Raw genomic sequence first — 27,056 nt, 5'->3', positions numbered from 1 at the left:
CAGCAGGTTTAATTGGATTCTAAAGCCCAGCAAAACCACAGCTTAGTAAATACTGGTCAATAGACATGTGAGGTTATTTTGTTATATGTTGCTGAGAACAATTAAGTGAAATAAATTACTATTTGAATGGAAATAGAGGAGTCCTAAAAGGGCTACATTTTTTACCAAGGGAATACATTGACTGTGTTCACGAATACACCATATTGCATCCTTGCTGCATGCAGAGCCTGATCTTCCCTTGTTTAGTGTGGACACTGCAGAGACTGTAGCAGCATAATGTATCTTATTCTTGGTATCAGAAGAGTAAAATATTTTACAATGCAATTTACATATCTGCCATTTTAAGCAACAAACGGTATGCAATTAATATAAATGGAAAGAAAACACTGAGTGCTCACAAAGAACAACCATTTCACAGCAAGTTTATTAAATCTGGGAGTATCTGCCGCTCACACAAGACACTCAATATATGCACATCCCCCGACAGTGTTTCCCGACTCTAGCCCTCAAAGACCGTGTAGATTCTGCAGATCCATTAGCTGGTGCACAGGTGTACTCATCACTGGCTGATACATTTTAAATGATCTACAGTTCTACCCGCGGTCATTCATCCCGTGAACGTGTCACAGGTGCCAGTCGCAATGTTGCCAAGCTCATGTGTGATCGTATGGATCGCGGGTGATTGCGTAGTGCACCCACATTGCTGGAGACACACTAATCACTGCAATTGACTGACAATAGCCATGGGTAGCAGCCAAGCTGAAGGAGGCTACACCAGTGCATGTGGTCAGGAGCGCCGACAGCGCAGCCGGGCCCTGAAAAAAGGGGGCATGGTCAACAGGAGGAGGCAAGTCACACCCCTGTAAACAAAACAAACCTTAGCAGGGGGTGCAGGTCACTGACCGGTGGGTGAGGGAGGACAGGCTCAGGGAGAGGGAAGGCTGCTTCTGCCTCTCTCCTCCGCGCAGCACAAGGCTCTGAGCAGCATGTGCTGGGCTGTGGAGAGAGGCAGATGCAGCGGTAGCCTGTCTGCTCTACTCCCACTGCCCAGATCTCAGCAGCGGGGGATGGGGGAGCAGGACCTGGCCCCGGTAGAAAGTACCCTTCCCCCCCACAAACACTCTTGGCACCACTGAATGTGGTGTAAATTACACTTGTGACACGGAGATCTGTAAAATATGCAGTGAGAGCTCCATGAGGACTGTAGTTGGGAAACATTGCGCTACAGTATACCATGTCTAAGTATATTTACATCTCATACTGTATATAAAATATGTTGATTTCTTAGCGAAAGTTGCATTTCTTAATGCAGGCTAGGTTTCTCAATGCACCCGATCACTGCAAACTGGCAGATAGTCTACTTGCTACATTGTATTTGAGCAAGTTGACAGCACAGTTATGTTATATGCCTTAAGTTATGTTCCATTCCACCTCGAACCATGTCTCTGTAATAAGGCACTGAATGAAGTATTGATTAAAAGCACTTTAAATGGCATTTTTCTGCAACCTACATCTCGCCTAGCTGATACACTGTTATGGAACTGCTTGGATCCGCTACCAGAAGCACCTTTGCTCCCTGAAGCTCTGCTTGTAGAATCCAGTTCACCTTTTCTCCATGCTCAATGCACAGCTTTGAGCTGACCCTTGGAGCAGCCTCTGCCATTTGCCTGAATTTGACATTGGATGAGGAGGATTTCTTGGAATTGTGATGTTTTTGCGGTCTCTGATGTTGTATGGTGTCACTGCCAATGTCCCACAGACATAATCTCCCATCATTGCCTCCCGATAGTAACAAACTCTGTCCGGGATCCTGTCCGACAAAACAGACTTGGGAAACTCCTTGACTATGAGCTTTAAAGCATAGCTCTTCCTCAAAACGTGTTCCTGTTATCCGAAAAGATTGGATTCTACCGTCTTCAGCACCACAGCAAAACACATTTCCACAGGCAGACACAGAAAGTGAATGGGCCAGAGGTGGATTGAAGAGTTGGCCTGGAGATTGCTGATAATCCATATCTTCTTCATCCTGTGCCAAGTGTTGCAGATTTGTCAGCCATAGCGGTCTTATTTTCTGCACGTTCCAGAGCATCACCTACAGTTTAGCATCCAAGAAACACATAGAAAAGATTTTACTATTTGCGGTCACCTGTCACAAGAGAACAAATGTATTCACCCCATTCATATAAAAGTAATATTAACAAAAATAAGAACAGAAAATAAGGTAACAATTGAGGCAGTAGCAAACCAACTTACAGATGTAGCGCCTCTCAGCCAGCGCCGGGGATCGCCAGAATGTCCCCGATGGCGATCGCCGGCAGAGAGGCGCTCCATCTGATTGGGACGCGCGTGCCATTAAAGTGAGATTTAATTCAGCAGGAACTAAGCACCCAGATTTCTCTAGCCAAATATATGAATAAATGACGTATATGAGAGATGCAGAGACACAGAAAGTTACGTACCTGCATGTCAAGACCGCATGAAACAAGACTCTGTGGTCGGTGGGATCTGAAAGCAACTGCGGAGCAGATATTAGTATGCCTCTGCAATGTTCTGCAGACCTTCTTACTATCGAGATCCAAGACTTTCACTGCTCCAGAGTCATCAGCAGCAGCTAGTAGGCTGTCCGTTTCATTGACAGAAATGCAGTTAATCTCCTCCTTGTTGACACTGAAGTTCTCCACAGGATTTTCAAATGCTCTAGTGTCCAGCACACTTATAATCTCCCCGTGAGAAGCATAAAGCTTAGTGGTGGAATTTGGGGAAAACACAACACTGGTTACATCTTCGCCACCATTCATGTGCATTTTGCCTAATGGCTGTCCTTGCTCGCTCCAGAGAGTAAGTTCCCCACCTTCAGCCCCGGAGGCAATAACTCTGTCTTTGCTGACGGCCAAGCTCAATATTGCATTAGAGTGACCAGTATCCCACTTGGACGCCATTGTTCCACTCACATCTAGGTAGACACAGAAAAATAAGATTAACTTTTATGATTTACAAAGCATATCTGGTTTCAGTCGATAACCTGCACGTTTTTGTCCCTCCCCAAAAAGGTCAAAGAAATAACCAACACCTTACAGTACGGTTTTCACTTAAAATAAGAAAGCCACCAGTTACCAGCAGTGATGCTCTCAATGAACACCTCAGCAGTCTTGCCATTTCTTTAACCTGAAAATACTCTATACCACAGGTTCCCAAACTCGGTCCTCAGGCCCCCACACAGTGCGTGTTTTGCATGTGTTCTCTTTCAGTATACCAGTCTGTATGTAAAAACAATTGAATTGCTCAGTGCATTGGTAATACCATTTCAATAGAGCTTTATTTAAGGGCATAGCTATAGTAAGTGCAAGGGGTGAGACTGAGGGACACAGGGCATCATCAGGAACTAGCCTTCCCCCATGTAAATAGCCTCTCTGTCTTCACTCCCATCACAGCACAAGCTCCTCCGCCCAGAAACAGTTATTAATTACAGAGTCGAGCTGGCTGGGACAAGGGTAATGCGTGTGCTAGATAAATGGTAAGTAGAACATGGTTGGTTGCTATCGGCAACATCTCTACCTGCACCTCTGTAAAAATAACCTCAAGTTTACCCAATCACCCAGGTCATCTGCAAGACCCATATGATATATACTACTTAAGGTGTGTACACACCGGACGATATAATCAATGATATTGGTCATTTTGGCCCTCCTGACCGATATCATTCATTATATCGCCCAGTGTGTAGGTCTCCAACTTACGATGCGCGCTCCCATGGGTCATTAACAACACACCCTATTGTATTTGCTGTGCTCCCAACTCTCTCCCACCTCCACCCCCTTTGTGGGCAAGTGTGTATTAACTTGCAGTTACTCAGCGGACCATGTAATTTTTTCCCCTAAATACTATATGATAATCACAGGTCACCTGATCATTTATGCTAACTAAGCAGACAGACAGGCCAAACATTGGAGAATTTCTATTCATTTGGGGGTGTTCAATGTGTGTCAATATTCTGTCAGTAAGGGGGCATACTGTAGACATGGGGCGATTTTTGAATATTTTCTAAGCGATCTGTCTAGATCACATAGAGATTAAGTACAAATCGATGCGTCTGTACACCTCATAGCTTTCTGACAAATTCCTTCTTAAGCTGTGTACACACAGGGGCGATAGGGGCTGAAATCGCTGGAAATATGGTCGCAGGCGACCATATTGCCAGTGATGGAAGTGTGCCCCAGTGATAAATCGCCAAATGCGTGCTCCCGTTTTCAGCCCCGTTCTAATCGCTGGTCGCAGGAGGTTGCTCCTGCGACCAGCTGATTACCTCTGCGGCACCGCCGGCAGAGGTTCATTTCATCAGCGACCATCTCTGGTCGCTGATGAAAAGGAGAAACTGAGCAATATGTTGCTCAGCCATATATTGCTAGCAATATATGGCTGAGCAATATATCTCCCCCGTGTGTACGGGGCTTTAGATGGACAAAACCATGTGTACTGCAGGTGGGGCAGATGTTACTTGTGCAGAGAGAATTCGATTTGGGTGGGGTTTTACTTCAAAGTGAGATCTATATTGCAGTGTAAAAATAAAGCAGCCAGTATTCTCCCTGCACAGAAACAAAATAACTCACCCAAATCTAATTCTCTCTGCACATTTTACATCTGACCCCCCCCCTGCAGTGCACATGGTTTTGTTCATCTAAGAACGATTTTGTCAGAAAGAGTGAACTAGAATAAGGCCCATAACCCCATGTGTATGCCCCTTTAGAAATATCAGCACCTATTTAATTTCTGCCATCCGTCTTTCCTGCATGCAGATTATACATTTTTATTAAAGTCGAATCTGCACTGTCGAAAACGGCCGCTACATTGTCAATTCTGCAGCAAAACACACGTTTTCCCAACTGTTGGAGATTGAATAGCTTTGGTCGAATTGGGAAATATTTCTTAAGCTGCCCATAGACGGTCCGTTCCCGGAACGTCCGTTCTGTACTATGAGATGCGCGCTCCCGCGCATCTCATCGTACGGTACAAAAAGTATGTGCTGCACATACTTTTTGTACTAGCTGTTCAATCACATCGCATGCACACAGCATGCGATGCGATGTGTACTATATAAGTCCCAAACAGATCTGTTAAACGGACCGTGTATGGGCAGCTTATGTGTAGGAAATGTTCCAAAAGTCGGAAAAGGATATTTAATACCCCCATAATGTCTCAACTACAAAATAAATTGCATATATGGAAATTTTGCTATGGGCTCTATTGAAGAGGTATAGATGCACTTCATCCTCCAAATTACGGAAAGCACTACAGTGCAGTGACCATTGAAGATTTAGGCTACATATTGCATTTCTATATGGCTAACTGGGCCATTGAGGTACTGCCACAGGTGGATGGACATTGGATATAGGTGTGTGCCGACATCTGCTATTGGTGTGTACAGTATATATACACACCAATATCAGATGTCATCTGTGTGTGATTTTGGAAGGGTGGTTAGATGGGAGGGTTGTGTGGGTTATTTAAACGTAGTAATCACACTGTTTGTATTTGCTGCTGTCCCTGAAGGTGGGGGAAAACCCAAAACATGTCGATGTAATATAGGACGTTTTTTATTCTGCAATCAAGTCTGAGTGAGTGCCACCTGCATACCCACACTATATATGAGTCACTCACCAAGATCTTGAGAAAGGTCCCATAGGTGGACCGAAAACGTCGACCATTGTTTGCCATGCTGCTTAATTAAACTTATCTTTCTATTGTTCTATTGCTACAAGACTGGTGAGTGACACCCGCTCTCATATATTTACATTTGACCACGTGGCCCTCTATGGATTGTCACCCCATCTATACACTCTAATCAAGATGTAAGTGCCAGCCTGCTAATTATATAGATATATATATATATATATATATATATATATATATATATATATATATATATAGTTAATGATCACAAGGCTGTAAAGACGCCCAGGCTGTGGCCTCTACCCATGCTTACACCTGCCTCTGACAGGTAGATCTACCATAAGGTACTGACTTTTAGTTACAGTGTGAGTACAGTTTGAGCAATGCCACCAATCACCAGAAGTTGCCCTGTGGCTGCCCAGCTACTGTAGAACTACTAATTTCAGCATGCATTAATAGCCGGTGGCTGCCCCGTCTTACAGTACCAGCATGGGCAGGCTTGCACACGCTAATTATGGAGGAGGGTGATAGAGGAGAGCAGGCAGCGGGCTCTGAGCTCCGGTATCGCACACACCGACCTGACATGGCTCCGGTAGATCAGCAGCAGCAGTGCATCACACTCCTCCCTCATACGCTGCGGCCGCTGGCGCTGTGTGTCGCTCGCTGCTCCCACCTAGACCGCATGCGCCGACGACGCCTATTGGCCAGCTCCCCCATGCTGACAGCTGGAGTCATGAACGGCGCGCTCCGATTGGTAGACACGCAGTAGGTGTGCGGCGCATGTGTAGAAGGTCTTTTCCGTGTGATTGGCTGTCGAACTGTCATAAGGGGGCCGGCCGCTCTATGAGGAACCCGGGAGGGTGGCAGCAAAAAAAGAGTTTGGTAGGCCCGTGGTCAGCCGGTTCCTGATTGGCTGGTCACTGAGTTATGTGTGCGAGCTCGGACGCTGATTGGCTGGCGGTTACGTGATGCAGCAGGATGTTGCTCGGCGCCTGGTGATGAGGGAGTGTGGAGGTTCCTGAGCCGCCGGTACCGGGAAATACGGAGGGAATGGCGGCCGCCGCCGTTCCCTCTGCTGCTCCCGCCGCGGCACTTCCCCCTCCTCCTCCGCCGCCGCCGCCGCTCGCCTCAGGCACAGGGAGGCTGCCGAGCCGTTTGCTGGAGCTGGTCTTCTCCTACTTGGAGCTGTCAGACCTCCGCAGCTGCGGCCTGGTGTGTAAACATTGGCACCGCTTCCTGCACGGGGACGAGAACAGCGACGTGTGGCGAAGTCTGTGCCTGCGGACCGTCAGCGAGGAGGCCCTGCGCACCGACGTGCTCTGCAACCTTCCCACCTACAAGGCCAAGGTGAGGGCTCTGCCAGGCACCCCTCATGCTGATCCCCGGAGCTCGCTTCCATCTCGCCTCCATCTTGTCTCACCCTGGGCATGGTGCCTCACCCCTCATATTCTTACTCTTGCCCCCACCACCACCTGGGCATGGTGACTCTAGCCCGTATTCCTCTCCCACCCCTTATCTAGTCACGGTGCCTTTTGCCTCCAAACTACCCCACTCCCACCTGGACATGGTGCATCTCTGCTCCATTTCCTTTTCCTCCCCACCACCTGGGAATGGTGCCATATTGTGCTTCACACACCAGGGCACAGTGTCTCTTTACACCTGCCCCCACCACCTGGGCACACCCCCTCCCTGGGGCATGGTGCCTCCCACCTTACCCCTGGTCCATGCATAGTGCCTTTAATCCCCCATTCCCTGCCTCGCTCTCGCCGCCCCCCATATCTGCAGAGACTTTCTGTTCTATAAGCTGTGTACACACGGGGGTAATAGGGGCTGAAATATATTGCCAGTGATGGGAGTGTGCCCCAGCGATAAATCGCCGTTTTCAGCCCTGTTATAATCGCTGGTCACAGGAGCTTGCTCCTGCGACAAGCTGATTACCTCTGCGGCATCTCTGGTCGCTGATGAAAAGGAGAAACTGAGCAACATATTGCAGAGCAATATATCTCCCCCGTGTGTACGGGGCTTAAGGGAAAGCTATCATAGGGTGATATAATAAAATGTGGGGGCATTTTGGTGTTGCCAACTGGGAATCATATAGTGGTGGTCTGTATGTTTAAAATGTCTTCCGATGTTGAATATAATTTAAGGCATACTTGCCTACCCTCCTGCATTCTGCAGGAGACTCCCTGAAATAGCAGCAATCTCCCACTCTCCCTCATTAATCTATCAATCTCCCTCATTTCACCTAGCCCACATTACACTCTTACATTTTTGGGGTAAAAAAGGAATTTGAGACAGGTATTTACATTGAATCATCAGCAGCTTTCCCAGTAGCTCTTACTAACTGCTCTGGGGCTCACCTACATTTGGATGTAAGTCATTTTAAAAGATTCCTCTCAGATGTAGCAGTACACACCCACGCTTCTAGGTGCCACGTTCACAATCTATGTTTGCAATCTCTATATATGGAACTAGACACGCCCATTGGGTGGAGCCCGACACAACCCCTTAATGGTGCGCTGTGCAAAATTCTCCTGCCAACTATAATCTCCCTGAAATTAGTTTTCAAAAGTAGGCAAGTGTGATTTAAGGTCCAAGTAGGTTTTGCACCACATGTTGACCATTTTAGAGTGTGAGCGTCTGTTTCAATGAGGCCACTATGCACACCATTATGCTACCAAATCATGTATACATTTAGCTTTTATTATTTAATTATCTTGGTCCTCCTCCTCTGTGTGCTTATGATATATAAATAGGCCTCGTTCTCAAAAGCACCTCAGCTTTTGTGACACCCTCTGTAAATCTATTAATGTGCAATATTCTTTTTTACATGCAGGTTCGAGCCTTCCAGCACGGCTTTAGCTCCAGCGACTGCTCTAGGAACGTTTATATTAAGAAAAATGGATTCACTCTACACCGGAATCCTATTGCTCAAAGCACTGATGGGGCACGCACAAAAATTGGTTTCAGCGAGGGGCGTCATGTCTGGGAGGTATGGTGGGAAGGGCCACTTGGCACTGTTGCTGTTATTGGCATTGCTACAAAGCGGGCTCCCATGCAGTGTCAAGGTTATGTGGCACTCCTTGGAAGTGATGACCAAAGTTGGGGCTGGAACCTAGTGGATAATAATTTGTTACATAATGGAGAAGTCAATGGAAGCTTTCCACAGTGTAATAATGCACCCAAATATCAGGTGAGTAAAAAGTAGCTTTTCAACTTTGAGAGAGACCTAGTTGCTAGAAGCCTTTCGCAAATAGACTATATTCCAATATTGGTCTGACATTATCAAAAATACAACTGATTTTAATCTTGCTGATGTGTGTTCTATTTCCAGAAATTTCCACTTGAGAGATGGGTGTTGGGATTAATGGATATTCTTAATGTCGAAATCTACTTTGTCCATAATGTTTACATAGTGTACCGAGATTTTATCTAAAGCTTTGCATACACAGAAGTGACGGACATTGGGGTCGATTTGATACGGTGTGCAGTAAATAGTGCCGGGAGGGAACTCCTGTATCTTTTCTGATCAGTGCTCTGCTAACTGATTAGTGGATTTGTACTAGCATCCCTCCTGGGGTGCGAGCAGAAATCTGACAAAACTAGGGCGGAAATGCTATTTTGACCACTAGTGCGGTGTTAACTGCAATACCGCGGGGCACTTAATGCTGTGATCTCATTGCCGCCCCTGCAAATTTCCGGGTTTTTGTTCCTGTGTTTTTGGCAGGGCACAGAGCATCTTAGCTCTACAGACCCCATTCATACTGCACCTTAGACCCGGGAAATTCCGTGTCTGCCCCGTTCACACTGCTTCCCCTGGTATGCCTGCCATCAAGTGTGGCATCTAAGAGCTGCTTTGATTGGATATTTAAAAAAGTATCTTTGAGCAATGCAACAAACTTGTTTTTTTTGCATTTTGTGAGAAACCCGGGTCTAACCTGTTCACACTGCCACACACCCATGTATTACCCAGGAAAACCCCTGCAAAAAACCTGTGCGTAATTCACGGGGCATAACACCCGGGAATTTCACAAAGACCCTTTCACACAGAGACGCGACACTGGAAATTTCCACTTGTCCCAAATACCCAGGACTCGTGACTAAACACCCGCAAGTACTGGCATTCTCCAACTTAGCAGCGCGCTGATTAGAATAGTTCTGGCAGCTCCCTCCCGACCCTATTCACTGCACACAGTCTAAAGTTGACCCCATTGATTTTGACATTGGAATGAATGCCGTTATGCCCAGTTTCTGCGTACACATTAGAATGACTTTAATGACGGACTTTCCACCTTTCATAAGCATAAACCATGTACCTAGTGATATCGCTAGGCTTTATGTGCAGCATGGTAGAGTTAGGGTATGCGGTCCCTGGATCAACAATGTCTAAGTCCGCAGTCACTAGCACAACCACTAATGGTCGACAGTGACTAGGGCGGCACCTAAGAATGGTTGACTTACTCTAGGTTGACATTGACGGAAGGTTGATGGAAGCTTATGGTCGATGTGATACTTCATACTTTACTATAGACGTGTAAGCATAGAGAGAATATAATCGTGTACTGAGCGAGGCACCATTTCCAAAGCATGGCGAGCGCAGCCATACACTTACACGGTGACCATGTCAACAGGGACCATAAAGTGGAACTCATGTCGACCTTCTGTCAAAGTCCACCTAAAGCTTGTGGGTATGTTGACCATTCTATAGGTGTGTGCACACGGGGCGATATATCACAGAGCGATATATGGCTGTGTCCCGTTTTCATCAGCGACCAGAGATGGTCGCTGATGAAAGGGGAGCCGCAGAGGGAATCAGGCGATCAGAAGGGGGCTAAAAATGGGAGCACGCACCCGGCGATTTATCGCCGGTGCACATTCCAATCGCTGGCAATATGGTCGCTCAGCGACCATGTTGCCAGCTATTTTTGCCCGTGTGTACACAGCTTAAGGTGTCGACCATTAGTGTTCAACCTAGTGACTGTCAATCTAAATATTGTCTATCATCTATACCAGTGGTGCTCAACCTCGGTCCAATCACAGGTGAAATAATTAGCTCCACCTGTGATCTCATAAAATGTGTCAGTAAGTAATTAGTGCACCTGTGTATCTGTGAGGTGACCTGGAAAACGTGCACCGTTGGGGGTCCCTGAGGACCGAGGTTGTGAACCACTGATCTATACCGTAACCGAGATGTAGGTGACTTGTAAAACCGAAATCCGGCCTGACATTGCTTAAGAGTGTACTTAGCTTTACTTGCTGCAAGATGCAATATTTCAGTGTTTTTCTCTTTATAAAATAACCAAATAGAGCTTTTCAAAATCTAAGTTCTGTTACTATCCCTATACTATAATATAAGCCATTGACCAGTTTGCCTATATATATATATATATATATATATATATATATATATATATATATATATATATATATATATATATATATATATATATATATATATATATATATATATATATATATATATATATATATATATATATAGACACTCTCACCCAGAACTTTTTCAAGATAGTGGATAAGAAATAGGCGGCACTCCAACGGGTTTGCAAAAAAAGGCTGGTGTATTAAGAAATATTTACAGCATATTCATTAGTTTGCACTAATGAATATGCTGTAAATATTTCTTAATACACCAGCCTTTTTTTGCAAACCCGTTGGAGTGCCGCCTATTTCTTATCCACTATCTTGAAAAAGTTCTGGGTGAGTGTCCGTATATATATATATATAACACACACACACACACACTAGTTCTGGCACTCACTATAGCCGATCCATAGCTTGCCTGTTGCCATCTCCCGAAAGGGAAAACGCAATGTAGTCACCCACACAGTCACGTACTTCCTTTTGCCCTGAGAAAAATAAGTAACGTCTTAATGAAACGTTGGCATACATTGGGCTGCCCCTGTGTGTTTCTTCATTGGTCCTGAGTGCCGGTGCAAGTACGTTAAAAAAAAAAAAAAAATATATATATATATATATATATATATATATATATATATATATATATATATATATATATATATATATATATATATATATATATATATATATATATATATATATATATATATATATATTAGTGAAAAGTGTCTTTCAGCCAAAAATTGGGAAGTTTTGCTTTGTCTGCCGAAGAAACAAATACCTTTTTATCCTGTGCTTTCATCAGACAAGTAAATTAAGCTGCTCATTCTCTCCAGTCACTGGTTCTTAGAACAGAGGCCCTTATTCTGGTTCACTCACAAAGGCAAATTCCTTCTTAAATGGACATAACCATGTGCACTGCAGGTGGGGCAGATGTAACATGTGCAGAGACAATTAGATTTGGGTGAGGTTTTACTTCAAAGTGAGAACTATATTGCAGCGTATAATTAAAGCAGTCAGTATTTTCCCTGCACAGAAACAAAATAGCTCACCCAAATCTAAATCTCTCTTCACATGTTACATCTGCCCCCCCTGCAGTGCACATAGTTATGTCCATTTGAGAAGGAATTTGCCTTTGGGAGTGAACCAGAATAAGGGCCAGAGTCTTAACAATGCATGTTTCATTTTCAAGAGATTTCAAGGATATCAAATATTACTGTTGTCTTCAAATGTTAACAAAGTTCAAGAAAAATCAGAATGGGACAGTTCAATCAATTTCTAGTTTCAATAAAGGTCCCCTATATTAATTGCCACATATGAATGTTTTAACGCACGTGTGTTATAAGGCACCAATCTCCCGGGGGTGTGTCATTTCACTGATCGACCAGAATCAGAGAAGCAGGCTCTCCCTCAGTGAAACTGAGCTCTCTTTTAGATATATATAAAAAAAGTGTATGTAACTGTAATTTAGGGTAACATGTCAATTTTATTTTTGTATATTTTCTTTAACTGCAGATAGGTGAAAGGATCAGAGTAATTTTGGACATGGAAGACAAGACCTTGGCCTTCGAGCGTGGATTTGAGTTTTTAGGAGTGGCATTTAGAGGACTTCCAAAGACCTCTCTCTTTCCAGCAGTTTCTGCCGTGTATGGGAACACAGAAGTGACATTGGTCTACCTAGGAAAGCCACTTGATGGATGATCTATATCCCGGAGTGGCCAGGCAGGAGAGGCTATGCATGCGGAGGAGCAGAAAGCATGACCCGCTGTACGGGTACCTAAAGGACAGAAGCAATCAATGGATCATCCTTCCTGAAACAAGCCCTGGAAGATTTTCCATCTTTACATGATTGCAAAGAATCTGTGGGTCATTTCTTTGTATGTGGAGATTAAGGTTTTCATTATTTTGCTCCGTGGAGAGATTGTTCTTGTGTTGGATTGGTGATTGTGCATCAGAAACGTGTTTTACTGATGAAGTACATATGGATGCAGGGATGAGGGTGGTAGCATATGATGCACTCCCCGCTTTCCCTTTCCATTCAGGAACCGAATGCATGGAGTTTGCTTTGTATTCTATTTTTATTTTAAATTCTCTGGCCTTAACATCTGACCCAGAGATTGTATGGCATTTTATTCTGGCAGATGGTTTTGAAGCCTACGTTTCAAATGGTACCTAATTTTTATTTTCTTTGCTTTTTATAGGGTTTTTTTTATTTTTATTTTTTTTATAATTTATTTTATGCTTTCTTTCTGATCTGAGCTTTGAAGCTGGTCAGGAAAGAAGTCTGCCTTCCCCCTCTAATCTACTTTTGGCTCAGGTCTGGCTTACTTAAAGGGAAAGTATCATAAAACCATACAGAAGTATTATAAAGAGTATACTTCATATTCTTCAGTGCATCTTTGTCGTGTTTTTATAGTGAATAGTATAGGATTTTCTCAACTCTGATGCATGTCATTCCATGGCAATGTGTATTTTATTAAACCATGCTGTACGTAATGCACAAGCTGCAGTAGGATGGTTTACGTTTCATTTTAAAGCGGTGAATCCCAATCGGGGTCAAGACTTGGTTCACTATTCCATGCTGGAAGTTTCAAAAGTTTACAGGTCATATAAGAAATATATCATTGAAACTTAGACTTGTCTTGTTTTTAAATGGCTAAAGTTTTATTACCTTACATCACCTTGCAGACTTAATGGAACGCAAAGGATGAAATCTACTGATTGCACCATCGAGAGGGTTGCAAAACTGTAGTAAGCCTATAGAGACTGAAACTGTCAAGGTTATACAAATCTGTCTATTTTCTTTTATTCAATTATGGTTTCTGAGGTTATAACTTTTATAAACGGCATTAAGCCTGCATGCTCTACAGTGTAGCCACTATTTGTAATCGGCTTCTGTAGAGTCTACATTTGCCTAGTGTTTCTGTGGAACTGAAGTTGGTTCCCTTGCCTGACGGTGTGAGGCTGATCACTGCCAGAGATGAAGTTCTCTCTTACAAAATGTATTGAATCATACTGGTCAATTAACAAGGATAACTGCATATGGACTTTACAGTAGGATTACTCTGGTTTTGGGTTGGGTGTGTCTTCCTCCAAACTCTGTAAAACTGCTGGCAGATAGTTGTTCTGTCTTAGCTGGGGGCATTCTCCTTTTCAACACAATCGGTATAATTGCTAACCCTTTTTCCATAGGATCCTAGATCACCCTAATGTACATACTGTAGTTCTTGCGCAGAGCATGTCATTGGCTAGTATGCATACTTGCATAATCATTAAATGTCTGTTACGGATACTAGGGTATTATTTCTTGCAGTGTTCTGTTACCTCTTAAGCCTTAGTGTACTAAGGGTCTCTGAACTTATTTCATAATGTTCATATTACTCTTCAGCAGTGACATTGTTAAATCGGCCTAAACTGGCTGTACCAGTGGGATGGAACCCTGGCATCCAGCTCAGTGAGACAAGATGGCGAAGACCAGCTAACCTTGTAAATCGTATTTCACGATTTTAACTTCTTTAAACTAATTTGGGTATCTTTTAAATTTCATCCCAGGTCAGGAAGTAATGTGCATTTGTTGTCCTTATGGAACTGTCTGACGTTGTAAAGTGGCATAAACTAATCCTATACCATAAAACAAATTGAATTTGAGGGCAGATAAGAACTACTGGGCTCATCTAGTCTGCCCTAAACACATGTATATGTACACGCTTGCCCAGTAAGGTTACTCTGTCAGGAGCCAATTGACCATACATGGTCCAATTAAATGCCTGTCATGGGGCCTACACACGTAGTGATTTGCGCCTATTTTGTAAGCGATCTGCCTAGATCACCTAGAAATTGAGCACAAATCGCTGTGTGTGTGGTGATAGTGATGTGCAGCCCTCAGCGACGCTATCGCTGGTCTAGATATTTCAAACATGCTTTAAAGATCTATTAATCGCCCGTGTTCTCTCCATTGAGAACATGGGCTGTGGCAGGTAACTCTGCACACATCGATGGTGCAGTGTTGTGTGCTGTGCTATGCTAGATATCTCAGCACAGAGCTCCCATCGCCACATCAGACATTAGATCTGTCAGATACTGCCATACACTGAAAGATATCCGTGTATATGCCACAGTCTCTGTCACAATTTGGCACGTCCGACTGCTGATTTTTTTATTGTACAAATACATAGTACAATTATCTGCGCGATATCAGGCAGGTAACCCAGATAATTGTATAGTGTATTCCCAGCTAAAAGGTGGAAGCTATATGTTACTGAAGTTCTGGCATCAATGGATAATCTGTTACAGCAGTATCTCCTGAGTGTTTTCCATGCCTAGCGTGCAACTGTCTGGTGAAACAGCTTTTACCCTTTCTATTTCTATTCAGATTGTATGCGCAGTGTACATGCTGGGATTTCTGACACCTTGAGTAAGCTTTACAACAGGCCTTCTTTTGCTGAGTAGACTTGTTCGAAAAGGAAAGCCATGCATCAGGAGTTTGAATGGGTGCAAGATGTGGAGTGGACACTTTCTTTGTTGCAACATGCTATTATGTTAACACTTTTACTTTAAAATTTATAAGAACTCTGATGTGCTAAAGTAAAGTCTGATGCATTTAGATGTTCTTTTTTTTTCTAAATGGATCCGACATACCCTTTTCAATCAGCAGCCAAATCTGACTGTCTGATTTGTAGGCTGCTGTTTCTCACCTGGCAGGCATCGGGACAGGGTGGGTGACCGAGCAGGCCAGCGGGACGGCGCCGGCTGAGGTGCTGCTCACCCGGCGCTGTTCTCCCTGCCTCAATCTGACATTTTTTGAAAGTCAGATTGAGATGGTTGGAAACTGGGCAAAAACCTGTGGAAACTGCTGTCTTTCCGACAAGATGGCAGTTTCGACTTCAATTGAATATACCAAAACTCCAAGCATTGGGGATTCATCCCTATGCTGCTCACACACTGCCACTTAATCCTGGTCCTTACTATGTACAGGGTTTTAGGGACCCTTTCACACTGAGTCATGACCCGAGTGAACCCTGGCAATAGTCTTCATCTAAGCAGAGGTATAAAAGTGGTATGACTAAGCTCTGAGTTCTAAAAAACAGTTACTACTTAGGTTTATGTGCACAATGTAAAAGAGCAATGATTTTATTAGCCTGGTCTTGCTAGTAAAATCATTGTCTTAAATTGTGGGCAATAACATGATCTGAAACTCCAGGTTTTAGAACCGACCACTTGATAAATAAACCCACAGATCTGACTTGTTACAGTATAAATGTGGATTATCACCCTGGTGAATTGCACAAGTTTTCCCTGGTGACTTTCTCACACAACTGTTTTCTGTAACAGCACCGTTTTTAATCCCAGCAGCAATGGATAGAAACTCTTGTTATGGCTTACTTTTTATTTAATGCAGAACCCTAATTAAAATTGTTACAGGGCATAAAATTCTTAAGGCCCCCATACACTAGGGCGACTTGTCCTTAGGACAAGTCGCCCCCGACTTCCCCCTGAGCTTCCCCGGGGGAGCTTGATTAGAGTGGCACTTGATGTGCCATTTTTTACATGTGATAAATCGTCTCGATTTATCACATGTAAAAAACCCGGGGAGCAGGGGGGGAGGGCTACAGAGCAGGGCTGCTGGTGGGAGCAGGGGGGGCTGGGGACGCTGCGGGGGCCACAGGCGGCATAGAGCCGGGCAGAGGGAGCCGGGAGCTGTCAGTGGTAGAAAAAAAAGCCTATACAATGAATGGGCAGCCTGTGATTGGCTGAGTGCTCTCTCAGCCAATTGCTGACTGGCTGAGAGAGCGCTCAGCCAATCACAGGCCGCCCATTCATTGTATGGGCTTTTTTTTTTATTCAGTACTGACAGCTCCCGGCTCCCCCTGCCCGGCTCTATGCCGCCTGTGTCCCCCGCAGCGTCCCCAGCCCCCCCTGCTCCCTCCACCGCCGCGCCGCCCCACTAGGTCCCAAGTCGGGTGGTCGGACAAGCAGCAGGTCCGACCACCCGACGCAGATCCGATGCGCACGGGACCGTGCATCGGATCTGAGGGACATCAAAACTAGCCGATTTCGGCCAGATCCGACTGATCTGGCCGAAATCTGACCAAAATTGGCTAGTGTATGGGGGCCTTTAGGCTTCTGAGGACTGAGTAAACTTGTGGTAGAATATATAGGCCAGGCATGTCCAAACTGTGGCCCTCCAGCTGTTGTGAAGCTATGCATCCCAGCATGCCTTGCCATAGTTTTAGCATTCCCTAATGGCAAAACTGTGGCAAGGCATGATGGGACTTGTATAACGGTAAAAGGGGACTTGTAGTTTCGCAACAGCTGGAGGGCCATAGTTTGGACATGCCTGATATAGGCCTTATGAAATATTCTCATTTAGGAGATCTTGGCCATTTTTTTTTCTTTTTTATAGTATTTCAAACAGCTGTGCTTTTATTACGTATCTCACACATCTGCAGGAACAGCATGTCAAATGGACACAAGTGAATGTTCCCACCATTTCATTGAATGCATTTTTTAAATTAATATTTTAGGAGACGCGTGGGGAGATTCTAACTTTTTTTATTTTATTTTTTTGGGGTGCCTGACGGAAGCAGTTGAATTGTTGTGCCACCTATATTTCTGCTCTCGCCCTCCTTGTGCTGACCAGCAAAAAATTGTTTTAGCGGATTTACATGAGAAAACTGCTGTTAATGAATTGGTTCTGCTGTCACACCCGATTAGAGCAACTATTAAACAGCTCTATCAGGCACCCAGAAAAGAGAAGTTTTCCTGTGTAAACTAGATTATACTTCTGAAAGTGCTTTGCATTCTAAACACATTGGTTCAGATAAAGTGCATATTATACCATTTCCTAGCACATCTAGATCCTGATTGGATGGACAGACTACTATATTGCAGTAACTCTTTTTCCCAACAACCTTGTGTTGATGTCGCCCTTCCATATGGATGCTGCTAATTGTCTTGTGAGGTAAAAAGCTTTGTTTTGTCTATGGGATTTACATATATGCTGGTTCAGATATAGGTGCTGCTGTCTGTGTCGGGCACTTGATTACAGATGCTTTCTAGGATAGAAAAAAACAGTACTTGTGTATTATCACGGCGCTCCTTCGCATCGCATACCACTAATTAAGGTATGCGATGGGACCCGATTTGAGCCTTTCCCCGGGCTGAGTGTTCAATTTTAATATCGCATCGCATGCCATTATAATGGCATGCGACGCGATTTGGGATAATTCCCATGTTAAATGCCCCCCGACCCGATTTTAGATTGTACACCCACCCTGATGGGTAATGACTATGTTAAATGCCACCCCAACCCGAAGCGTGGCGAGCGCAGCGGTACGCATCCTCCGACCTTTTCATACCCCCACTATACACGTCGGCGTGGAGTTAATTCTATATAGTGTGGCGAGCCACCGAGCCCGAAGCGTGGCGAGCAGACGCGCATTACTTCACAAGTATTACGCGTCCCCTCGCGGGGCTCGCCATGCTTCAGGCTCAGTGGCTCGCTGAGCTCGCCACACTATGTAATATCAACTCCACGCCAACGTGGATAGTTGGGTTTGAAAAGGTCGGGGGTGGCGTTAAAAATGGGGGGGCATTTAACATAGTCATTACACATCAGGGTGGGTGTACAATCTAAAATCGGGTCTGGGGGGGGCATTTAACATAGGCATTTGGGTGCCTATACAATAAAAAATCGTGTACAGTCGCATCGCATGCAACGCGATTTTTTGGTTCTACAATGCCCTGCGATGGAAATCGGGGGCGCCGTGATAATACACAAGTACCAAAAAACCGGTACTTATGTATTATCTGGACTACCTTGTTAAATGCACCCCATTTTTTTCATACCCCTACTATCCAACTACGCATGGAGTTTATTTTATATAGTGTGGCGAGCCACCGGGCCAGAAACGTGGCGAGCGGACGCGGTCTCATAAGAAAAATGGGAGCCCAGATATTACATAGGTACCAAAAAACCTTTTGAATTCTAGGATAGAGGTTGCCAGTCACTGGCACAGTGTACTTGGGCATGGTGCAATGGAGACACTTATTGCTTGTTTTCTGGAATATGAAATGCTACCCAATAGAAAGTTGTCACAGCAAATGATCTTGAACTGTGCTTTAATATCTTCTGCTTTCAACGGCACTGCAGTTCCAGACCTCAGCATCTTTATGAAACCTGCAGTGAGCCTTATGTGAGTGATGTAAATACATATTTATTTGTCTTTTATGTTTGTGTGTATGTATATATATTTTTTTTTTTTAGGAAGTTTTCCATTGTTATTTATCTTCCTTTACCTAAGGAAAGCGTAAAGATCGCCATGTTACTTGGTCACATGTACAGTCCTGGTGATATATTGGTAAACTTGTACATTCCATATCTTTTCTTTTATTTCCTAAATCCTTCTGTAATCCTGCTCCTGCATTGTGCTGTAAATACAAAGCTAAGAGTCTATATCACAAAACATAATACAATCTATCTGTTCTATTCATGTTTATTATACATTGCGTTTTCCAATATTCACAAAAATGTCAATTTTTGATCTTCAGGTTTATATGTTATTTGGACAAAAAGGCAGATGTGTGATGGGTTTTTGTTTTTTTTTTCGCAGCCAATAACTTTTTTTTTTATTGGAGACGGGTCAATTCAATTAGCAGGTGTGATGCTGGGTTGCATGTAAAATTGCTGTGTGTGTTACCCTCAGAATATCAGAATCCGATATTTCTGTACACTGTTACAGGGGCTAATATACATCCACTCTGGAGGTGCAATGCAGAATTTTATTCTGCGATGTTGTTCACAACTAATTGAAATGATTCCTAATATATAGATTAAGCAATGTTGGAAGACTGCCTCTGAGATACCGTTTGGTGTAATAGAAAATTCTTGAGTATTGTCCTCTCTGGCTTGTGCCCTTCCTTGAGCAAATCTTATTTCAAGTGAAACAATCAACCTCAGACTGTGCTTTCATATTGAAAATAAAGGGATGTGTTTTAAAGGGAATGTGGTTTGTTTGTAATTATTTAGTCTCCATGTCTGAGGCACTCTGTGCACTAACTTTTAATCATATGTACAACTGGACAACACAACAGTGTGGTGAAATCAAAAAAGAACATGTAATGGTCTACTATTCTCCCTTGTGCGATGTCTTTTATGTCAGAATTTCCCAAACGCCACCATTACAGTCCAGGTTTTAAAGCTGTTCATGCTTAAGCTGCGGTGACTTAATTACTATTTCTGTTAATTTTGCTTTCACCATCTCTGCTGAATAGGCTTCAGAGAACAGCATTATGGATGAGCTGCTAGTAAAGGAAAGTTACAGTAGTTCCATGTCTTAAAGCCTTGTGTGTCCTATACTCGAAGCTGATCTAAAGTAGGATTTTGGAGATATTTTGTTTCTGTGCAGGGTAAATACTGCCTCTTTTATTTTTACACTGTACTAGATTTCAGCATGCAAATCGAACTCTCTCTCTGCATGTTGCATCTGCCCACCTGCAGTGCAGCATTGTTTTGGCCATTTGAGGAAAAAAAGCAGCCTTGCGATCAGGACTGGTTAAACCCCTTAGTTTGGCGGGCTTGCAAAATCCTGCCATTGACCTGGAGATGAGCCTTGATCCTGATGATAAACTGCTTGGCAATATGGGACTTTTGTACATGCTGCTATAACTTGGGAAGATGCCTTACTTTTTCACTGTGGAATAATCCATATTTTCTTCCAGGTTGGCATCACGGGACAATTTAAGCTAGGACGTTTGGTTTTATTAGTTCCTGTGAATTGTTTTCTGATATTTATGTATTCTGATCTCAAATCTAATTCAACACCTTTTCTTCATGATTTTTTTGAATATCTGCAACTTAAATACAGGTAATTATGATTTCATTAAGAAACTTTTGAAAGATCAGCACACATTTCAGTAGTAGTTTGTCTATGAAAACTTCTGCCTTTACCAATTATTCCTTTTCCATAATCACCTTCAAAAACACGTTTATGCGCTGACTAATATCCCTTTTACATCACAAATGCCAGGTCGTACCTGGGTTTTGGACATGTTAAAAAGCCGGCTCATTGATGTGAAAAAAGTAGGTGGAGCATCATCTGTGGCTTGGAACTGACACTGCCTCTTCCATACAGTGTGAGACATGGGTTGCTCGACCCGGGTTACTTTACACTGCATAGCAACCCAGGATTACGAGACCGTGTATTTTGGAAAGCTCCTTTCACACTGCACGTAGACCTGGCAGTAACCTTGGTTGCATCTGGGTTTTTTGCAATGGGAGAAGGTTATTAGACAAAGATGCAAAGGGGCCTGGATTTTAATGGACATAAAAGTACCTTGCTGCGCCTCTGGTGGACATGTCCTAAATTGATTCCATATTGGAGTAACAATTTTATGCTCTCATGAAGTCATTCAATTATCTCTATAATCACTCCGTCCAAGACACTTGGATAATCGAATGAAACCTATATTAATGCAGTTAAATGTCAGATTGCTCCTTTTGGAAGGTTATAAATCCGCCCCCTTTTTAATCAGATTTGTGTCATATATTTGTTTGGTAAGTAACGCAACCTTATTTAATAATGCCACAAACTCAGAAAAACCATTTTATCCTAGACTGACTACTTTGTGTCAGTTTCCCATGAATAATTAGTGGTTTTGTGCTTGATCTTCCTTCTGGTATACTGTACAAAATAGATCAAGGCAGCCTGCTCCTAAAGACTGATGATTGTTCGGTACTTGTTTTCTAGCAGGGCGCCCAGTACGCTGTAAGCGTACAGGGCTATTCTCTGTAGCAAAATCGCATTGCATCTCATGGGCCATTATAGTGCAATGAGATTTATTATTATTATTATTATTAATATACATACATACATACATACATACATACATACATACATACATACATGAGAAGGTGGTTGTGGCCCCAAAAATGCGCTTAGATGAGCAGCACCACTATAGTACCTTGCTGTTAGTTGAGGTACAAATAGAATAAAGATATAGGGAGAGAATAGGGGTGCGCTAAAGATACCACTACAAAATTACATATATAATAAGACAATAATTTCTTAAAAACAAATAAGCATTTATTGAAGGTTATTCAGTAATGCATTTTTCTTTTCACTGTTTAGAGATTTTCATTTATGTTGTATATAGATCTGCGGCCCGACGCGTTTCGTCCCTTAGGACTTCATCAGGGGCGATGACCCAATCGGAATAGGTGAGAGAGAATAGATAATCAACCTCGTTAGGCTTCTTAGTGTAAACTGGTTTCTTTATAGAAAAATAGGTATGTCCTGGAGTTCGCAGTGGTGGGTGCGACCAATTATGGTGTGTGTAAGGTCCCAGTATCAGGTAATGCTGACTAGTGATCACCCATAACTTCAGTTAGATGTCACTCCGTTCAAACGGAAATAAATAAAGTGGGCAGCCACAGGATGGAAAGCAAATATCTCTAAATCCAAAAGAGATGTATATTCAGAGACCGGGTGGCTGTTTGTACCGGTTAATACATACAGTCTCAGGATAGAAAGCAGATATCTCTAAATCCAAAGGGGATGTTAATTCAGACCAGGTGGCTGTTAATTCCCGGTTAGTACATACAGTCTCTAAAAATATTCAATGAAAGGAGTCACAGGGTCTCCAGGAGCCAGGAATCACAGGATCTCCAGGAGCCACAGTGGAAAGGACTCCTTTCCACTGGCTCCTGGAGATCCTGTGATTCCTGGCTCCTGGAGACCCTGTGACTCCTTTCATTGAATATTTTTAGAGACTGTATGTACTAACCGGGAATTAACAGCCACCTGGTCTGAATTAACATCCCCTTTGGATTTAGAGATATCTGCTTTCTATCCTGAGACTGTATGTATTAAACGGTACAAACAGCCACCCGGTCTCTGAATATACATCTCTTTTGGATTTAGAGATATTTGCTTTCCATCCTGTGGCTGCCCACTTTATTTCCGTTTGAACGGAGTGACATCTAACTGAAGTTATGGGTGATCACTAGTCAGCTTTACCTGATACTGGGACCTTACACACACCATAATTGGTCGCACCCACCACTGCGAACTCCAGGACATACCTATTTTTCTATAAAGAAACCAGTTTACACTAAGAAGCCTAACGAGGTTGATTATCTATTCTCTCACCTATTCCGATTGGGTCATCGCCCCTGATGAAGTCCTAAGGGACGAAATGCGTCGGGCCGCAGATCTATATACAACATAAATGATATATATATATTTTTTTTTTTTTTTTTTTTTTTTTTTTTATGTAATTTATTCACTGCTCTGTTGGCCCTAGGGGATTGCATTGCACCTCCCGAAAAATTGCATGAGATTTTATAGGGTGAGATGCTATACACTTGTAGGACATACAATGAGGTTTCACTGATTACTTTACATGTATTCCGCTTCCCCTCGCTGCGCTCGCCATGCTTCGGGCTTGCTGCGCTCGCCTCACTATATAAAATCTTCTCCACGCCGATGTGGATAGTTGGGGTATGAAAAGGTCAGGAGGACGCGTTCCGCCGACCCTCGTGGGGCTCGCTGCGCTCGCCACACTTCGGGGTGGGGGGAGGGGGGGCAGTGAAACCTCATTGTATGTCATAAAGGGGAATAGCTAATGGCATGGCATCTCACCCTTTAAAATCTCATGCAATTTTTCGGGAGGTGCAATGCAATCCCCTAGGGCCAACAGAGCAGTGAATAAATTACATTAAAAAGTCGCATCGCATGGCACTATAATGGCCCATGAGATGCAACGCCATTTTGCTACGGTAGCATACGTAAAAAACTGGGAGCCCTGGTAGGAAACCAGTACCGATTGTTCTATACTCGAGACCATCATCTCTTTAGATACACACAAAATATGTTTCCTAGTTCACTTTATCTTTGTTTGAAGAATCTAGTTTATATGCTTGTCATGTTGCCTGTATAGATTAACTGACTGCCTGCACAGAAGCTACTGCTGATTGACATTGTAAGTGCACCTACTTAGTTGAGATGTCAGGCAGGACGGATCAGGCAGTGTGTAGGGAGAACATGCTGCCCAATCCGATGACAAATCAATCCTTTTTTTTTTTTTAAAGCTCTAAAATGTGCTCCTTTTTGTCCTCCCTTTTAAACATGCGCAGTCCTTCGCATCCTTTCAGGTCAGGGTACATTTACCCATGGTCAAAGGTTTTTCAAGTAAATGAATGATTAGTATCAAAAGGGAGGAGATCGGAAAATATGTACTTATGCTCCTGGATAAGTTATTATGGGCCTGATTCAGACCCCCGTCGCTGATCTCTGAAAATTGCTTCTAGGTGATGTCCGGAGATCCGTGCATGCATAAGCACTTAAACTGCTTTCTAACCATGACTGCAGGTTGAGCAGCGATGGTGAACCGCAACGTGGTGTTTAGTGGGAGCAGTCTGAACTGCTTGGTGGTACAGCCGTGGTGGCTGCGTGTTACAAGTTACTGCTGCAACCTGAAACATGGTTAGCCTGCACCTGTTTTTGCAGCAGGTGATGTGCAAGCATTTAGCTGTGTAGTTAAGCGCTCACACTTTATCGATATGCCCGCAGAGTGTTTTGGGCTCATCGCATGATGTGTGGAGCGACCTTGCCCTGTGCCAGGCACCACCCCACCACAGCCTAGCACTGGCAGTTGAGTAAATCCTCATTAAATTACAACTGGGTCTGAATTGGGCCCTGTGACTTCCAACAGCTCTTCCTACCCCTAAGGGTACTTTTTAACAAGTTTACCAATTGACAGACATATTTAGCCTAAAGATGGCCATACGCTACTGTGTATGGCCATCTGTTCACCCTTCAGCTGCCCACAGTCCTCCTGCATGTTCTGTATCACATGCAACCCTGTTCTCCACTGACTGTAGGGTGTCTGAGTTTGGATGTGCAGCAAGTCCTGTTTTCACCTGCTTTCTTGGCCCGATTGGTCAAAATCTGATGAACACAGCCCAAATCGGACAAGTGGGCGTATTTAGATCATGCAATTATGGCTCTGCTGGATCCAGGAGTGGTTGTTTCTATTAGCAGAAAGTAAAAAAACTGCGGATTATACTTACCAATAATTCTGTTTCTTCCTAAAGATCCCATGGCAGCCAAGACCTTGGGATTTCATCCCTCTCCTACTAGACAGGCTGTTTTTTTTTTTTACCTAGGACCTCCCCCTTCTAGTATAAATCCCAGCTCCTCCCTATCCACCTTCTTTTTTTTTTTTTTTTTTTTTTTAAGTGTCTCCTTCTCTATTCCTGGAAAAAAACACCAAGAAGAGGGAAAACTAATGGCTGCCATGGGATATCTAGGAAGAAACGGAATTATTGGTAAATATAATCCGCAGTTTTCTTCTACGATCCCCATGGCAGCCAAGACCTTGGGATAATACCAAAGCAAGAAGAGGGAGGGACACTAATTGTATGCAAGAATAATTTTAATCTTCAAGGACACTGTGAAGCACTTGATCTCCGAAACAAGATTTTGACACATTAAGAGCATAATGGGGCAGATGTATTAAGCTTTAACAAGAGATAAATGCAAGGGTGATAAGGAGAGCTAAACGTCCAGCCAATAAGCTCCTTACGGACTTTTTTCAAACACAGCCTGTAACATGCCAGTTAGCAGGTGATTAGCTGGACGTTTATCTCTCCTTATCACACTTGCATTTATCTCTTGTTAAAGCTTAATACATCTGTCCCAATGGGCGAGATTCAGCAAGCTAAAAATGCGGTAAAAAACCAGTTTTTGGGGTTTTTACTGCATTTTCATATGCAGCAAAGCCCCATTGCTGGGGCTTCGCTGCAGGGGGTTACGCCAGTTCCTATTTGGCGGAACCCCATGGAAGTCTATGGGCTTCCCTTTGCATCGCCCGCACGCCCCCCGCCGATCTGCGCTGCACCCCCCTCACCTGTGTCCGGGCAGCCTCCTGCTGTGCTGCCCGGACCAGTGATTTCCTCCTGCCTGCACCACTTTTGAGTGCAGGGAGGAGGAACTGGAGCCCTTACAGCTGTGTAAGGGTTCCGGCAGGGAGGGGGACCCAGTGCACATCGCCAGGCATCGCTTTTGCGTTAATAATCGCATATGTTACTGCATATGCGATTACTAACTATGCGAATGCCGGCGATGTGCACCGGGGATTATTGGTGAATCCTGCCCAATGTCGTGTAAATGTATGAATGGATGACCAGGTTGCTACACTGCAGATATCCTTGACTGATGCTTGAGCCTTCCTGGCCCATGAAGTCGCCATCGCCCTGGTGAAGTGAGCCTTTATATTACTGGGAACTTATTTATCTTCCTGTTTATAAGCAAATACAATCAGCTCCCTGATCCATCTGGCCATAGTCTGTTTAGAAGGTGGTAATCCCTTTCTTACTCCTTCTGGAATAATGAATAAATTCTTTGACTTTCTGATGTCTTTAATGCGATCTAGATAAATGGTGATACCTCTCACCAAATCTAACGTATGCCATTCTTCCTCTTTTTCCATCCTTTGGATTAGAATGAAATGCTGGAAGAGTTATCTCTTGATTGAGGTGAAACGAACTGATTACTTTCGGTAAGAAATCTGGATGTGTCCTAACACCACTCGGTCAGTGAAGATTTTCAGATAAGGCTCTTCTATGTATAGAGCTTGGAGCTCGCTTACTCTCCTAGCGGAGGTAATTGCGACGAGAAAAAACTATTTTCCATGTGAGGAATTTTAGAGAAGTCTGTTAGCGGTTCAAATGGTTCTCTCATGAGTGTGCAATACCAAGTTAAGATCCCACTGAGCAACCAGTGATCTCATTGTGGGTCTAATTATTTTAACTGCATTGCATCATTTTTTAATAAGGGTTTCTTCTGCCAACCTTCTGTTAAGCAGAATGCTTAACGCAGGAATTTGCACTTTTAACGTAGACAAGGCTAGACCTGATGAATAACAGTTAAATAGGAATTGCAGTACCTCAGGATTGGAAGATTGATCAATTTTCTCCTCTGAGCCCTTCCAGTGAATAAACGCCTGCC

The 27,056-nt window shown here is 43.6% G+C and overlaps 2 protein-coding genes across 2 annotated transcripts; one reads left to right on the top strand and one right to left on the bottom strand.

Annotated features, from left to right (window-relative positions):
• Positions 1-405: 405 nt before the first annotated feature.
• Positions 406-6,395, bottom strand: WDR53 (WD repeat domain 53). Its single transcript, XM_083178414.1, has 3 exons — positions 6,246-6,395; positions 2,460-2,953; positions 406-2,092 (listed from the first exon to the last, which is right to left on the bottom strand). Exons 1-3 carry the CDS (start codon positions 6,250-6,252, stop codon positions 1,508-1,510), a joined length of 1,086 nt encoding a protein of 361 aa, XP_083034540.1. The 5' UTR covers positions 6,253-6,395; the 3' UTR covers positions 406-1,507.
• Positions 6,396-6,512: 117 nt separating this feature from the next.
• Positions 6,513-15,649, top strand: FBXO45 (F-box protein 45). The gene is made up of 3 exons (XM_083178415.1): positions 6,513-7,014; positions 8,504-8,860; positions 12,562-15,649. The coding sequence occupies exons 1-3, from the start codon at positions 6,718-6,720 to the stop codon at positions 12,745-12,747; spliced, it is 840 nt and encodes a 279-aa protein (XP_083034541.1). The 5' UTR covers positions 6,513-6,717; the 3' UTR covers positions 12,748-15,649.
• Positions 15,650-27,056: the final 11,407 nt, after the last annotated feature.

The sequence above is a fragment of the Crinia signifera genome, chromosome 3 (genome assembly GCF_055691185.1).
Source record: "Crinia signifera chromosome 3, ASM5569118v1, whole genome shotgun sequence".
Taxonomy (NCBI): Eukaryota; Metazoa; Chordata; class Amphibia; order Anura; family Myobatrachidae; genus Crinia; species Crinia signifera.
This window is presented reverse-complemented; position numbering and strand designations above follow the sequence as displayed.